Here is a 16414-nt window from a genome sequence, read left to right as displayed (position 1 = left end):
GGGCCCATCCAAGCTACGGCTGGCTGCATCCTGCTACAGCCGCAGGCTGGATCCTACAGTCCAACCCCGGTACAGGCAGACCCACCCTGCTCCAACCCTCCCCGCTACAGCGGGCTCCAGCCAAGCTACCCCCGGCTCCGTCCCCGCCGCCGCCCGGGCACATCCCGCTACGCGCCGCAGCATCCTCGCCCCGGAGCCCGCCCGGTTTCCACGGCAACCGCCCTCCCCGTCGCCATGGCAACCCCTTCCCGTCGCCATGGCAACCGCCCTCCCCGGCAGCCCGGCCCCCGCCGTTGCCATGGCCGCGTCCCTCCTCCGGTCGCCGGGGCGACGCGCCTCCCCGCGGGGCGGGCCGGCGGTGACGCGGCGGAGGTGACGCGCGGGGCGGTGGTACCGGGGCGCTCGGCGCTGTCTCCTTGTCCCCATCACGGCTCCCGCTCGGCCCCCCCGCGCCGCCATGTCCGCGCCCGGCAGCGGCGGCGACTTCGGGAACCCGCTCAGGAAGTTCAAGCTCGTCTTCCTGGGCGAGCAGAGCGGTGAGCGCCGGGTGGAACCGGGCGGGGCGGGGGCAGCGCCCGGGGCCTTGCGGGGCCGTGCCCGGGGTGGGGGACGCGGGTCGGGGAGGGGCGGCCCGGCCTGAGGCCTCCGCGGGCGGGGCCTGGGGCTGCATCCCGGCCCTTCCCATCGGCCGGGGCTCCATTCCCGGCCCTTCCCATCGGCCGGGGCTCCATTCCCGGCCCTTCCCATCGCCTGGGATCCCCGTTCCCGGCCCTTCCCATCGCCTGGGATCCCCGTTCCCGGCCCTTCCCCTCGGCCGGGGCTCCGTTCCGCCCTCCCGGGCCCGCAGTGCGCCCGCAGCCCGTGAGGGGAGGCGGCCCCAGGGCTGCGCTGCCCCCTTGGCCGCGGCCTCCCTCCCTCCTTCCCTCCTTTCCTCGCTCTCTCGCGGCCGCGGGGGTTTTGTTTTGCCTCAAATGGCCTCCCTTTTGCGCCCCTTCCCGGCAGTGGGTGGGTGAGGTGTGTGCTTTCCCTGGAACCGTGGTGTTTTGGCGCTGGGAGTGCCCAAGGCCCGCTGGACAGGGCTGGGAGCCGCCTGGGCTGTGCGAGGTGTCCCTGCCCACGGCACGGGTGGCGCTGGATGAGCTTTGAGGTCCCTTCAACCCAAACCGTCGTGGGGTTCTTGCTCCTCACCTTCTCCTCGAGCCTGGAACTGGAGGTCGTGGAGGGATTTCCAGAAGTTTTCTGATTTCCCAGCCTTTCCTGTGCAGGATTGACATTGCTGCTGACAGACATTTGTCTAATCTGTTTTTAACCCTCTCCAATGTTCGTAATTTCACAACCTTTTTAGGCAATTTATTCCTCTTTCCTCTTCTATCCATGTCCTTTGAATTTTTCTTGGCTTCCTCCAGCTTCTTGAGCCAGAATTGGAGCTTTATCTTTGTTTTTCACTTCTTATCAGTTCTGCACCTTGTCTCGATGATATTTGGAGATGTAAATTTAAAGTTTTGAGGCAAACCACCAGAGTTTGCTCTGTATCTAAAATCTTGTTACAAAGGAAGGATGGGAGTGTGGAATATTGCTTTTCCACGCAGCCAGAGGCAGCAGAACAGCATCTGGGATATCACCTGCTTTGTTTTGATGTTTATGCCCCAGACTTGGGGATTACATAAGGAGCAGAGCAGGGTAACAAAGCAGATTTATTGCTTGCCCAAAGCAAACAAGCGGCTCTTTGTTATCAACACACCTGATTTGAGGGCCAGGTCATCTCCATGATTAAGTTTGGACCTGCAGAGATTGATCTGCCTCTGTCATTTTGGGACTGAGATTTCCAGCTGGCTGTTTCCCAGGAAGGTGTAGCTGGAATGGCCTGAGATTGGCAGCTGCTGTCACATCAGTGCCACTCCCAAAGCAGTGCTATTTTTTTTTTCCCCCCCAGTGCTGCTTGAAAGTAATTTTTCTCTTCTCTTGTAGTTGGGAAGACCTCCCTGATCACCAGGTTTATGTATGACAGTTTTGACAATACTTACCAGGTATGTGATAGTATTTATTTGCTTTTTAAAAATATATTTATATTAATGAATCCATGCCCTGCTGTTCAAATGGATGCCTGGGAGCCCATTTCTCCATGAGATGTCAGTTCAAGATCAGATAATCAGATAATCAGGTTAAAATGTGCTGTGAAATGGTAAATCAAAGCATCCAGTGTGATGTCAGGAAGTGCTGTGTCCAGACAGGGAGCAAGGTTTAGATCCCCTTTGGATGTGGGATAGATCCTGTGAGAAGCCTTGAGGAAAATGGGGAGAACGTTGTTTTATGGTCAGGATTTCTGGTGCTGGATATGAGAGCCTCAGGAAATGGAGAATGAATAAAAACCCAACATATTCTGACATTCTCAGTCTCTGTTATCTTTAGAGCTTCCATTTCAGTCAGGATAGTTGAGTCTGGAGTGTGTAGATGGATCTGCCAGAAGTCAGCTTGGTATATTCTGTCTCTCAATTTTTTTATTACTATTTTTTGACTGAAGGACTAAAGATAGGAAAAGCCAGGGAAGTCTTGGCAGGCAAAGAGGGGGGTGGGGATGAAGAGGCTGCAGATGAAAAGCAGAAGATGTGTAAGAGGTTTGGGGAAGAATTAATGGCATCAAAGGCACTCAGAAGTATTTCATGGGAATATCAAATATCTGTAAAGCAGATGAGATTAGGGTTTTATCTTTTAATTCAGCCTGGAAGAGTTACTGGGTTAGATTGGGGTGATTTGAAGTTGAGGACAAGTCACTGAAAACTGGATTCTCTTGTGCTTCCTGTGCTTTTTCTTCTCCTGTGCTTCCTTTCTTTTCCTGACTCTTGTAAGATGTTCTCATAGATTTATTTATTGTTTGTTGTAGTTGTTATAAACCATGGCCTGGTTGGAAAATAGACCTCCCAGAAATAAATTCTCCCTCCCAAAACTGACTGTGTTGCTCTTTACAATTGTCCAGTGGTACACATTCAGCTGTGAGTGTTAAGAGTGGGGATACTGTGCCTAAAACTCTCAATTCTGGTACATCAGGAGCTCTCTCCTTTTTCCTGCAGTTCTGATGAGCTGGGACAGTCCTTGATTGGAGTGCCTGGGAGTGCACCTATCTTAGTGCATTATTTTAAATGCCTTTGTGCTGGAATTGCTCTGGCAGTGGGAATGGGAGTGGATGCAGACCTGCCTGGGAAATGAAGCTGCTGAATGTCACTGGAAGAGAAGCACATTCTGAAGTGGGAAGGCCTGGATAAACATGGCTTTTTAGCTTTCAGCTGCCCATATTTTATAGATCTCATTTGTTCTACCTTTTGGGTATTTCTAACAAGATAACTCTTACCAGATTGAATTGGGGCAGGCCAGAAGGAGCTGCCAGCTCAGATACAATCTGTGTGGAGATACAGGAATGTCTGAGGTTAAAATCCAGACTCAGAGGCCCTTGTGGAGCTGAGAAGTGTTGAGGAATGCTGTGAAATGCAGATTGCTTTGTTTTTATCACTTCAGTTGAAGGCAATTGAAGGCAAATCACTTCACCAGCTTCATAACAAGTTTGTGAACATCTCTGAGAGCTTGTGCAGCAAGGGGATGCTGGGAGGCAAATCACAGCTCCTAATGCTTCTCCTCTTTCCAGGCAACCATTGGAATTGATTTCCTGTCCAAAACCATGTACCTGGAGGACCGCACGGTGAGTGGGGCGGGGCTGGGAGGGCTCTTTCCCCTGACCCTTCCCCAGCAGCTGCTGGAATCCCCCAGCAGCCTCCAGAGAGCCAGCCTTGGCTGAGCCCCATCACTGGTACAAGATCTGATTCCTCCATCAGGAAGTCAGAATCTTCCATGGAAAACTGGGGCCGGGAAATGGCCACATCCCACATTTTCCTGGGATGCTGCCTCTTGTGTGGACCTGCTTTAGGTGCAGGTTGCTCCCTGAATTTGCAGCTCTGCCTCTGGCATTGGCAGGATGAAAAGGGCTGAGCAGACCTCAGGTACCACAGAATATTCTGAGCTGGAAAGGACCCACGTGGCTCGTGCAGTGCAGCTCCTGAAGCCAATAAAAAGCCAAGGAGTTGGTGTTCCAAGTCTTGAAGTCTTTCATTATTAGACCTTGTTCCTTCTCCTAGGAAGTTCTTGTGGTAACACAGCTCTGACCTATTGCAGTAAAGCAATTTGGGATTTAGCCTGCATGAGATTCCTGTTTGCACAGAGACCTCTCACTCCCTTCTCCTGGATTTCCTTTCAGTATTTGTGGGTTTGCTCGTGTTTTGCCAGTATTTGCCTTTTTCCCATTTTACTGCTGTGTGAGGAGTGTGACAGAGCTGGGGGGGCAGGGAACACTCCTCTGTGGAGCTTTGGGCCTGCTGCTTCCAAAGAAGTCTCTTCCCATTGTGTGTGCTGAATTTCCTGAGAATTCCTCTGCCATTTTAGCAATGATTCCCTCTTAGAAAAGCCCTTCCTTAACCTTTGTTTAAGACAAGGATCCTGGGAATGCTGCTGGACACCTGTGGATGCCTGTGTGCTGTTGTGGTGTGAGTTTCTCATGGCTGTGTAAGTCAGGATGTCATTCACCTGCTGCTCTGCTATCCAAAAAATCCCATTTTCCTCCCAGTGTTGGAATGCTGTGAGCTTTCCTGGTTATGTAAGTGGCACACAGAGCCCATAAAGCCTGTTCAGATAACAGAGGTGTGGAGTGTAGATAAGAGGAGGAAGAAATACAAGCAAACAAGCTGAGAAAATTCAGACACTGGAATAGTTTCTCAGATGTGGTTAATGCTGGATTTTGCAATAGGCTTTGATTTCTGGGCTGGAAATGAGGCATGCTGAGCCTCCAGCTGGGATGTGTGCTTTGGTGGATTTGATATGGCCTTGCAGCAAAAGCCAGCAGAAGGAATCCTCATCCCTGGAAGCGTCCAAGGCCGGGTTGGACAGGGCTTGGAGCAAGCTGGGGTGGTGGAAGGTGTCCCTTTGTGGAATGAGATGAGCTTTAAGATCCCATCCAACCCAAACCATTCTGGGGTTCCAAGAAATACATGTGGGATTTGGCTCTTTAAAACCATCTCCTGTGTGACATTCCCAGCATTGGGATGTGTGGCACTATATGAGCTGGAGCCACCTGAAGCCCCATCCTCAGTCCTGGCTGTCAGCAGCCAAATCCATGTGCCAGTTCCCCTCATTCCTGACAGACTGAGCAGTTCTCCTTCTCTGTGTGTCCATATCCTCCCAGCCTTGTTGGATTGCAGTGCAGGAGAAGCCAGCCTGCAGGGTGGTTGCTCCTGGGGGTTCCACCAGCTCTGGTTTTCCAGTGGGATCATCCAGGCTGGGATGAGGTGATCCTTGGGGTCAGGAGTCTCACATCTGGCCAGCTGCTTGTGTGGCTGTTCTGGCAGGATCCCTGAGGCCTGGCTGTGCATTTCCCTTGTTAGCTGGTGCCATGAGGAGGGATCTAGGGCTTTCCCAGTTTCTGGTGTTGGAATGTGTGAGATATTCCTGGGTGTGTGGAGGGAGGGATGTTCCCAGAGCTGGGGAAGTGTCGCTGCCTCTCTTCACATTTCTGTTCCATTTGAACTTTCCTTTTGTTGCCTTAGTTTTGCTTTGCAACTTATTTTTATTTATTTATTTAATTTGATTTCACTTGAGTTTTGGTTTTGTTCTCCATTTTCCTGCTGTTCCCCTTCCCCTTCCCCTGCACTTTTCCATTTCCCAGATGAGGCTGCAGCTGTGGGACACAGCCGGCCAGGAGAGGTTCCTCATTCCCAGCTCCATCCGTGACTCTGCTGTGGCTCTCATTGTCTTTGGCATCACAAGTAGGTATCGAGCCCAGGCTCTGCAGGGACCTTGCTTTTAACACATATCTTGCTCTGGAAGTGGTGGTGGTACCCAAAAAGAGCTAAAATAGCCCATCAGCCAGCTGTGGGTGTTGGCAGGGATTGGGAGTTCCTGTGTCTGTGCTGGTTGTTGGTAGTCTTTGGAAAGCTTTATTGTTTTTCTGTTTTGATTTTTTTTTTTTTATTTTTCTAACTTCAAAATGATTTTTCTTTTTAATTTCTGGGTAAGGAGAGAGGTTATACAAGTAGCAGCTTCAGGTGCCAAAGCAAAGGAACATTGTCAGAGTAGGTAAAACAAAACAGGGCCCTCTTAAACAGAAACTGAGGAGTGACTTAAGAGGATTCAAGATTCCCATTTTGTTAGAAAAGAGACCTGGAGACTCACGAGAGCTTTTGAAAGAGGAGAGATGGAACAACCACAATTTCTAAAGAACAAACAAGCTTAGAGGGAAATTCTCTGTAACTTGACATGAATGTTTTAATGCAAGATAGGAAGTTATGAAGAGAATTATTTCATTGTAACTCCTTGTTATTGATTCCACTTGATCTGGTGGGGGTTTTGTTAATCTACAGTATCTGGATTTATATAAATTCCAGTAAAGAAAACAGCACAGGTGGAAAAGCTCTGGCCCAGCTTTATTCTGTTACAAACAAGTTTAGAGTGAGGACCAGGCATTTATTTTGCTCTGCTAGGCTGAAGTGCTTAACAAATAATAGGCTGTGATTTATCCTCACTATTCAGTGAGGATTAATAAATAATTTCTTGGTATTTCTCCCAGAGAAGTGCTGGGGAATTCCTGGTTTGGTGCAAATGATGTCAGACTGGCCTGTTTGGGGAGCACAGAGATGTGCAGGTGGTGAGGTGCTGAGGCAGCTGGGCAGGATGCACAGCTTGCCATCATTTTTCCCACTGTGCAGGTACAGGATGCTGTTTATCCAAGCAGCTGGAAATATTTTGCCAGTCCAGGCTGTTCTTGACAGCTCCCAGCCATGTCAGAAGAAATTAAGTGACAGCTGATCTCATAATTCTTCAGTAACAGGCTGATCTTTGCAGATAATTTCATTTTTTCACAGTTCTTAGTGACTGAGAGGTTTAAAGTTTTCTTGTGTGGCAGAAGGGACATGCTCAGGTACTTCTGGGGGCACAATGAAATTGTTTAGTTATTGTTGATGTGCTGGACATCCCAAAATGCAGGTGGAGAGATCCATGAGGGGAGTCCATACTCAGCTCAGGCCCTTCCTGAAGGTTGTTCCTAAGGGGGGCTGGGCTCATTCCTGGTGTCCCACAGTGGTTATTTGTATTTTCCCTTCTAAAATGGGTGTACACAAACCTGGACTTGTAGAAATGCAGCACACCTGGGTCACTTCAGGGGTGTCTGTGTGGTACCTGCTCACTGGAGACCTTCCCTCAAATTACTTTACCCTGCACAAATTACAAATTAAACAAATTTATAAAATTAAATAAATTTAACAAATTAAACAAATTACCTGGGCCAGCTGTGTGGTGCTTCCTCCAGTTGCCTTTTGCTGTGAGTCTGAAGGTTTGGGGGGTTCAGTCTCCACCTGGGTGAATGTTCATGGGCAATATTCCAGTGTGACAGCACTGTCCAGGGAGGGTGTGGAAGCTTGGGAAGTCCAGGAGCTGTTGGGATCAGCCTGATCTTCCTTCCAGCTCTGCTGTGACGCTGCCCAGGTGCTCCCACTTTGTCACCTTGAGTTTCCTGGCATAGAGAAGAGCTCTGACTTCTGCTTCTGTAATCAAGTCTGCCGTCAAAATGAAGCAAGAGCTAATTGCTTTAACTATAAACCCTAATCTTCCCTAAGCCCCAGGGCATCAGCTCGACATTCCCTGATGCAGATAAGATGTTGTTTTGAATCTGACTGCAGGCCTGTGCTCTATCAGCTTCTCTTCCTCTTCTAAACAAGCAGTGATTGGTCCTGAAGAAGCTGCTCTTTCCTTGATGAGCTGCTTCATTAACCAGTGCTCTGCCTCCCTGCTGGGATTATTTGTGGCTGTAAACTGGGAACCAGTGGGTGCCTCCAGAAAACTGTTGGGAAGGAGGAGCAATCCTGTTTTTAGAGACTGTGGGGTAAAGGAAAAGGACTTCCAGTGTGGAAAGCTTTTTCTTTGGAGTGTTTGGGGAATTTTTGAGCAGTGCTGGTTCAGCCAGACCATGGAGCTGTCATATATAATAATATATAATATATAATTGTAACAGTTTGTGCTTGGGGTCAAGCTCTTCCAGCATTTTTGTGACTCCTGTGCTGCTCTGGAGGGCAGAACCCAGTGCCCTTTGCACCACCTGAACCCTGCAGTGTGTAACACTTGCTTTCATTTCTGCTGCAATTTAAGTTGTCATTGCTTCCATATCACATGAAAATCCCCACTGCCATCACATGGATGCTCCATGCTGGATGTTGTTTTCCTGCCTGGTGTCTGTCCTGGGGGAATTGCCCCAAAAGCTTTGATCACAGATGCTCCAGGCTATGAGTCCTGTGGAGATCCCATCCATAATCCTGGGACATCAGTGCTGTACTGTTGGCTACCCCCAGTAATGAGGTGGGAGCCAAATCCTAGAGATGTTTGGGAGTAGCAGGGCAAGCACAGGGAGGGAATTTTAGCACTTTATACACAAATCCAGGAAACATCTCTGCTGGGGTTGGACTGGGGGCGAGATGCCAAGCTCACCTCAGCTGCTGCAGTGGGGTGTGGAAGTGGCCTTGTCCCTAAAGGGTTTTCCTGCTGCTGCAGCTGGGTGTGGAAGTGGCCTTGTCCCTAAAGGGTTTTCCTGCTCTCTCTCCCCCCCGTGTGGGCCGGGCTGGCCCCAGCAGGTGCGGCTGCAGCTCTGGGACACGGCGGGGCAGGAGCGGTTCCGCAGCCTCATCCCCAGCTACATCCGCGACTCCACCATCGCCGTCGTGGTCTATGACATCACAAGTGAGTGGGGCCTGCTCTGCTGAGTCCTTGCTAGAAACACCCCACACGAGCAGAACTGAGAAGTTACAACCACAAGTTCTGCAAAAATATCATTAAAATCAAAATGTTTTCACCCCTTCCTTGTCTTTCCATCCGGGTGGGAAATACTTGATGTGGGGTGGGGAGGTTTGGAGAAGCACCTGAGTACAAGTGAAGCGTTTTCCCAGTCATAAAGGAGTTTTCTCCTCAGCTTTGCCATTTCATTCTTCCCTGCAGACTTGAATTCTTTCCAGCAGACCTCCAAGTGGATCGATGACGTCAGGACAGAGCGAGGCAGTGATGTCATCATCATGTTGGTGGGGAACAAAACCGACCTGGCAGACAAGAGGTAACAGGGGACACTGGGCCCTGCTGCCCTGCCCAGAGCCACCAGGGACTGGGGCCAGTCTGGCCTTAAAACAAGGCTTAGTTTTAAACACAACATCGTTTGCTTGTCAGGAAATTCTCATTTCTGGTTTCAGCAAAAGTTATTCCCTTTGCTGTCCAACAAATGGTTTAAAACAAACCCACCTGAAAAAATTGCTTAAGTGGCTCTGCTCCATTATCTCAGTAGGGTATTTTGTCTGATTTTTCCTTTTCACACTGAGGTGAAGGCTAAAAGCAAGGAAATCAGCTGATTTTCACTGTTTTCCACTAATTTCTCTCACTCTCTCTGCACATGCAGCTGGAAGTTCGTGGCACAATTTCTCCTCATTAAGAAGCTGCACAAACTTTTGTAGGATTGATCTGAAATTCTCTGAGTATAAATTTCCTGTCATACATAACACACACTGAGCTTGTGAATGTGTGAAAGGAAACCCAGTCAGCAAAACCCAAACTTCCCCCAAAGAGAGTCCCAAGAATTTGATTAGACTCCTAAAATGACACAGATTAATGTTTTGGGAGGTGCCATAAAGCATTTTGCTTTAAAATTCTTAATTCTACAGCAGATCAGCCAAAATAACCAATGTAGTGGGCTCTTAGAAGAGCACAGGCTTTACTTTGTGTTCCTATCTCAAATCCTTCTCTGGATTGTTGATTTAGCAATGATTTTGGTGAATATTTTCAGAGATTTTTGTTCCATAGGAAGGTACCAGGAGCAGTGTAGATAAGGGAAGTTTTTTATTTTAATGGGTGATGCCAGAAGTTGGCACAGGGAAGCTGGAGTGAACCAGGCAATTCCAGCCCTCACACATCCCAGAAATGTGGGCTTTGGGTGTCAGGGGATGTGTGAGGGCTTGAAGCCACAGGGGGATTTTGATCTGATGCACAGAAAATCACCTCAGGAAGGCAGAACTGGGAAACACCTGGATCTCACACAAAAACAAAGCCTTAAAAAGTCAAGTTCTTGTACTTTGGCTGTTCACAAGGTTTTCCTGATCAAAGGAGAAGAACAATTTATAGATTAAATCAATGTTTTCTCAGCAAAATCATGGCTTTTCTTTGAATATCAGTTTACTCTGTTTCTTGGGATGATGAGCAGAGTGATCTCAGTGTTCCATTGTGGGACATTCCCACATTTTTAGTTCTAACCCCTGCTTTGCTCACTCCTGCAGTTACACATCCCTTCAGGATGTGTTGTGATGTGGATTTTCTCTTGTCATTCTGGTGGTTTTATGTCCCAACATCCCCAGCATCCCTGGCTGTTTGTCCTGCAGGTTTTTAGTTTTCATGCCAAGCAGGAAAAGCAGGGATAATTCCATTTGGCTTTTCCCACTTCACTGGGAAGCCTTTTGAGGTGTCCCATGCCTTGCACTTGGGAAATATTCCTAAATCTTGGTGCTGAGAGCCTCAGGAGTACAATGAAAACATGTACAGTTCATTTTGGTAAGAATTCCATGTGTGATGAATTCATGATCTGTCCCTGAAATCGTTCACAAAACCAAAATCCAAGATGTTGTCCCTGAGCCAGCTCTGGATTTTGACCACTGAGCCTCTCCCATCCCCTCCTGGGAGCTGGAATAACTGCAGCTCCCTGACAGAACAACCTGGCATTTCTAATTCCTCTCAAAATCCAGTTTCATGTGAAACTAGAAAGGCCAGTGGGATCATTTCAGCCTTGGAGTATTTCCTGGTGGTGCACAACAGCTGGCCTGGCACTGCTGGAAGAATTAAAAATACCAGAAAATTGTTTGAAGCAGCTACAGCTGAAGTTGATGCAGCACTGGAAATTCTTATTTTGGCAGCTGAACGTGACAGTAGTCCTGGTGTGGGCTGGGATTTGGAATGATGGGGAAGGGAATATCCAGGTGTCAGTAACAGGAGCTGCCTTGCCTTTCTTTTCAAAGGACCTTGGGGTTGGGTGAGGCTGGAATTCTGGGCCTGCAAAGGCTGGACAAAGCCACCTTTGGTGTCACAAAGGTGACAGGGTTTTTTTGTTGAGGCAGAATACAGGGAAGCCATTCATCCTCTGATAAAAACCAGGGATGAGGCAAGTTCTGAGGCCAAAAAGCAGCACTAAAAATAGCCCTGTTCCTGTTCAGTGCAGCCTGGTAAGCTTTTCATTCCACTCAGTGTTGCTTCAGTTGGCTGGGGTTTTTTGTTGTTTTTTTTTCTTTTTCCCTGCAGTTTTCTTTCTCTCATTTTTGGACTCTTTTGCTTTTGTTTGGTTTTTCTGCTCTGTGATTTGTTCTCATTACTGGAGACAGGTTTCTGTAGAGGAGGGTGAGGGAGAAGCCCAGGAGCTGAATGTGCTGTGTGTTGAAAGCAGTGCTAAAGCAGGACTTAATGGGACACAGAGGGACAATTCCAGGTGCTTGTCCCCAAGCTGCTGCACTGTCCCTGCTGCTGGAGCCTTTCTGGAATCTTTGTGTCACCTCACAACATTCCCTCTTAGATTTGGAAAACTCCAAATGTGGGCATTTTTCCTTGCCTGGAATGCTGTGGATGAGGCTCAGATGTTCTGCTCAGGCTCCATCCTGTGCTGCTCATCTGCCACAGCTCCAGGGCTTCCCTGAGGTGGTTTCACTCCCAGCTGGAAGACCTGGGGGTGCTGAAGCCTCCAGGCTCCTGAGGTGGGCTGTACCCTCTTGGAGGGGGAGCAGCAGCTCACTCCAGCCATCTCTAACTCTTCCTTCTGTTTTTGTGTCTCTTTTCCACCTTTGTGCAGGCAAATCACCACAGAGGAAGGGGAACAGAGAGCCAAAGAGCTGAATGTGATGTTCATTGAGACCAGTGCAAAGACTGGCTACAATGTGAAACAGGTACATCCAGCCTGTGTTCCCAGGCAGGGATCTCACTGCTCTGGGGCTGCTCCCGGGTGGATTTTAATCCTGCAGGAATTTCCTCGTCTTCAATGATCTCTGAGATGTTTCTTGGTTTGTTTGTGTAGTGCAAGCTCCTTTCCTGTTGAGTCAATGATTCCCTGCCAAAGCTAAACCTTGAAACAAAGGAGGACTCACTCCAGAATGTGCTGAGGGATGGGAAAGGGGAAAAAATCATTGTTTTGTGCAGCCAGTCAGCTGGAATTTGGTTTGGTTTGGTTCACAGTCAATGCACTGTTTGCTGAAATCACTGCTGACATCAGTGGGGAGAATTGTTTCTGCTGATGCACTGGAGTAGAAGTTCCTCCTTCTGTTTGCCAGCCAGAGAATCTTGAAATGTTTTAGAGGAATTGAGGTTGGAAGGGATCTCTGGAAATCATCCCTTCCAGCCCTCCTGCTCAGAGCAGGCTGCCACAGCTGACTCCAGGTGCCAGTGTTTGATCAACCAAACAACAAAATAACCTTTACTTTTTTGTTTTAAGCAGAATTTCTCAGATTTCTGCTTGTGCCCTTTGCCTCTTACTTGTGATTCCCCTCTCCACTGGTTCAGGGATTGTTCTGGATATGACAGAGCTTGGAATAAGGAGCTGTGAGCTCTGGAGGAAATTGGGAAACATCCTCAGGGGTTTGCTGCACACCAGCAGCTTGGTACAACCCCACAGTGGGGTTGGGAGGCTTTTGGGCTCAGTTTTTGTGGCTGTTCTGGATTGAACCCACTTCAGTGGTGCATTTTGACTCCTCTTGCCTGCTTTGCCCAACGGGTGTTCGTGAGGAGAGCTGGGATTTGAAGGCTGCAAACCCCAGCACCTCCCTGGGACCTTGGTTTTGCAAGGAACACCCTTTGGGGTGGCTGAGGAGGGAAATCAGAGCAGCAGGAATTGCTCTGGGGTTTGATGCAGCAGAGTTCAGCAGCCTGGCAGTGTCTGCACTGTGTGAGGGCAAGCTCCAGACACTGGCTGAGGATGGTGCAAACCCATTTTCCAGGTTTTCTGGGGATAGCAGAGCCCTTCCCAGTGTAAGTGCAGCTCCCTGGAACCAGCAGTTCTGCTGAGGAATGGCTCTTTGGCAGCAGGACTGATCTGAAGGGCTGGCCTCTAAAAGCTCTGTTCTTCCACAGAGGAATATTCAGTGCCAGCTGAGTGATCAGAAATCCCCAAATGTGCACCCTGTGTGCACAAGCAGAGGCTGAGCATGGTAAATGATGTTTAGTAAGTGCAGGAGGGAATTCCATGAATCCCTGGAAGAATGTTACTAATTAATTCCACATTGTCTTCAAGCAGGAACAGGTAAAATAAAATTTTTTTGTAGGCATTAAATAAGTTCTTTAATATAAGTTCTTTAAAACTTGTTAAATTTCCTCCATACAATTCTCATGGCATTTTTGATCACTGCTCTGCCTGCTAAAGCACCCACTTAAGGAGTTTGTACAACTCAGGCTCAGAGTCCTGCTGTAAAACAATGTTTCTAACAGGAATTTGTTTCTGACAATGCCTGAGCTTCTCTCTTGCTGCTTCCCAGCTTTTCCGCCGTGTGGCTGCTGCCTTACCTGGGATGGACAGCACACCAGAGAAGAGCAAAGAAGACAGTATCCTTGTTTGCCATGGAATTATCTGGTGTTAAATTTGGCTTACTGACTTTCTCTGGCACATTGTGAGGACGAGCCTTGCTGGGGTTTGCAGGGGTGTGGCTGAAGCAGGGCACGGAGCTGTTGAGTGTGAGCAGAGGGATGGAGCAGCTCTGCCATGAGGAAAGGTTGGGACAATTGGGATTGTTCAGGCTGGAGAAGAGAAGCTTTGGGGTGACCTAATTTGGACCTGAAGAAGCCAAAAAGAAAAATGGAAAGGGAATATTTACAATGGCTTGGGGTGACAGGACAAGGGGGAATGGCTTCCCACTGCCACAGAGCAGGGTTAGATGGAATATTGGGAAGGAATCCTTCCCTGTGAGGGTGGGAAGGCCCTGGCAGATTACCCAGAGAAGCTGTGGCTGCCCTGGATCCTGGAAGTGTCCAAGGCCAGATTGGATGGGGTTTGGAGCAACCTGGGACAGTGGAAGGTGTCCCTGCACATAGCAGGGGTGGCACTGAGTGATCTTTAAGATCTCCTTCTAACCCAAACCACCTTGGGATTGTATGACCCTGTTTGTAGACCAGATATAAATGGCCAGAAGTTTTACTTCTCCACTCGAACTGAGGCTGGAATTTCCACAGCTTTAGAGCACCAGAGCTTGTTACTCTTTTTGTCCATCCTCTGAAAGGTCTCACCACGTGCCTGCCTTTGCCTGTGTGGGCAGGCCATGGAGAGACCCCAAACAACCCTTCCAGATCCTGTCCTGGGTGATTCCTTGACTGTCCCTGCAGTGATTGACATCAAACTAGAGAAGCCCCCCGAGCAGCCAGTGACGGAGAGCGGCTGCTCCTGCTAACAGCCCCAGGCGCACGGGCTCGGGAGAACATCGCGCTCATCGCCCCCCGGGGCTGCCAAACCATCCCCAAGCGAGCAAATGAACCCCTGGGTGCTGGTGGGGAGCAGCCCTGGCCGCCCCTCTCACTGCATGGTTTGAGCCCTGAGTGCAGAATGAGTGTCCTGTCTTTTTGAGTTTATTTTTTTATGTTGTTGCACTTTGGCACCGCGGTGCCCTTCACACTCTCTCTTTCTCTCTCTCTCTTCCTCCCTTTCTCCCCCTGTTCCCACCTGGAGCCTCCCTGCTCAGATGTATCTTGTGAATGCCATGGAAAAGCTGCCGAGTTAGGGAAGACAAAAACGAAGCTTTTGGGGGGGTGGGTTTTCTGCCTTCCCTCCTGCCTTGCATCCTCCCCCTGCCTTCTCCAGCCCTCTGTCCTGCATCCCCACTTCCTCTGGTAAAAGGCTGCTCCTTAAACTTAAACCAGTCACTTGGACTTGCCTTTTTGGACTCTGCAGGTTCCCAGGCTTTGCTTCCCGCAGGGCACACACCCCATGAGCTCCCTGGTTTCTCCTTTCTGTGGATGACCCTGGCTAACTCTCGCTCACCACTTCCCAGTTTTGCCCCTCGAGTCACACAGGCCCTGGAAAGCCCCAGACTCTGAGAGCTTTGGCCTTATTGCTCCTGTTTGTGTGGCAGGGACATCCCAGAGCCTGCTGGAATCTCTTCCCATCCAGAGGATGTTGGTGAGTGTTGGCTGCAGACGTGGGAGAGGACAAGGCTTTGCAGCGCGAGGCTGGGTGGGGAGAGATCCTCAGGGATTCTGGAAGCAAACAGTGACCTGGAATCCATCACTGCAGGGGCAATACCTGCCCTGGGAGTCATGGATGCTCCTCAGGCTCCTTCCCTGATCTCCATTCTCCTGCTCTTTGTCATGGGAGCTGCTTCATGCAGAGCAGGAGAGGCACAGCAGAGAGAAGGGCAACATTCCACTCTCATTCCCAGGTTGCTGCTTGGTGCAATCATTCCCATTGCCTCTGCCCTTGGAGCAGAGCTCTGGGGTGGGACCAGCAGCCAATTCACTCCTGGGGGAGTTTGAACCTTTGCCAAAGCTGAGGGGAGCAGTGGCAGGGGATTCCTGTCACAGTGGGTGGAGGATTGGAGGATTGGATGCTGCTGAAGGGAATTCCGGTGTCACTCTGGGAACTGCCTCCTTTCCCCCAGCCCCTGCTTTTGAACTCATTCCTAGAGCTTTTCAGAGATTTCCTGGGGTTTTGGGTCCATACAAAGCTGGTTTGTCCGTTGGCAGAGAGGAGAATTCCTCTGTCCTTTCCCCCCCTGGCCTGTGTGACACAGAGCACGCTGTGGTGGGACAGTGACCACGCCGGGGGGGTCAGTGGCACTCCCTCCCCTCCCTTGGCAGCGTGTCCCTCGGTCCGTGTGTCACCTGAGGAGGGAAGGGACAGCCCTGGCCTGGCAGCAGCTGAGCGAGGTGCCCCGAGCAGGAGGAAGCTGGGGTGTGAGTCCCGTCCTGTCCCCGTTCCCTGTACATAGCCCGGTGGCAGTCGCTGGTGTCGGTGTCCGTGTCTGTAGAACAGGTGTTGCTGTCCCTCCTCACAGGCAGCTCTGCTGTCCCCTCGTGTTGTTTCACGGACCGGGGCGGGAGGGGGGAGACCCCAATTAGGGGCGGGGGGTAATTAGTGGAATCCAATAGTTCCCTTCCCACTGTTTTTCTGGATGTGTTCCTGCCGTGTGTCCGGCCCCGCTGTCTTGTAGCTGTAGCGAGTAAGTGTGACTGTAACTCTGAGTAAGGACTGTGTGACACAGCCACAGTGTATCACTAAATAAATAAAGTTATTTCACCAACACTGCGCTCTCCTGCTGCCACACCGGCCTGGGGGGAGAGGGCTCCCAGGTGTGACATTCCTGTCCTGAGCAGGGATGGAGGAGAAGGAGGAAGACAAGGA

The 16414-nt window shown here is 49.9% G+C and overlaps 1 protein-coding gene and 1 long non-coding RNA gene across 2 annotated transcripts; one reads left to right on the top strand and one right to left on the bottom strand.

Moving 5' to 3' along the window:
* Positions 1-341: 341 nt before the first annotated feature.
* RAB41 (RAB41, member RAS oncogene family) lies at positions 342-16315 on the top strand. Its single transcript, XM_064426552.1, has 8 exons — positions 342-536; positions 1969-2027; positions 3638-3691; positions 8658-8763; positions 9019-9130; positions 11891-11984; positions 13563-13629; positions 14404-16315. Exons 1-8 carry the CDS (start codon positions 458-460, stop codon positions 14466-14468), a joined length of 636 nt encoding a protein of 211 aa, XP_064282622.1. The 5' UTR covers positions 342-457; the 3' UTR covers positions 14469-16315.
* LOC135304296 (uncharacterized) lies at positions 6444-8703 on the bottom strand. Its single transcript, XR_010365726.1, has 3 exons — positions 7389-8703; positions 7157-7248; positions 6444-6961 (listed from the first exon to the last, which is right to left on the bottom strand). It is a non-coding gene; the product is annotated as an uncharacterized LOC135304296 (long non-coding RNA).
* Positions 16316-16414: the final 99 nt, after the last annotated feature.

This window comes from Passer domesticus, chromosome 7 (assembly GCF_036417665.1).
Source record: "Passer domesticus isolate bPasDom1 chromosome 7, bPasDom1.hap1, whole genome shotgun sequence".
In the NCBI taxonomy this organism is placed as follows: Eukaryota; Metazoa; Chordata; class Aves; order Passeriformes; family Passeridae; genus Passer; species Passer domesticus.
Note: the sequence above shows the minus strand (reverse complement) of the source record. Positions and strands in the feature narration are given on the sequence as shown.

Excerpts from the sequence above, each read along its gene's own strand:
- RAB41 (XM_064426552.1), top strand. The coding sequence starts at position 458 with ATGTCCGCGCCCGGCAGCGGCGGCGACTTCGGGAACCCGCTCAGGAAG. Across the intron at positions 9,131-11,890 it reads ACCGACCTGGCAGACAAGAG|GCAAATCACCACAGAGGAAG; the intron begins GTAACAGGGGAC and ends ACCTTTGTGCAG. Across the intron at positions 13,630-14,403 it reads AGAGAAGAGCAAAGAAGACA|TGATTGACATCAAACTAGAG; the intron begins GTATCCTTGTTT and ends CTGTCCCTGCAG.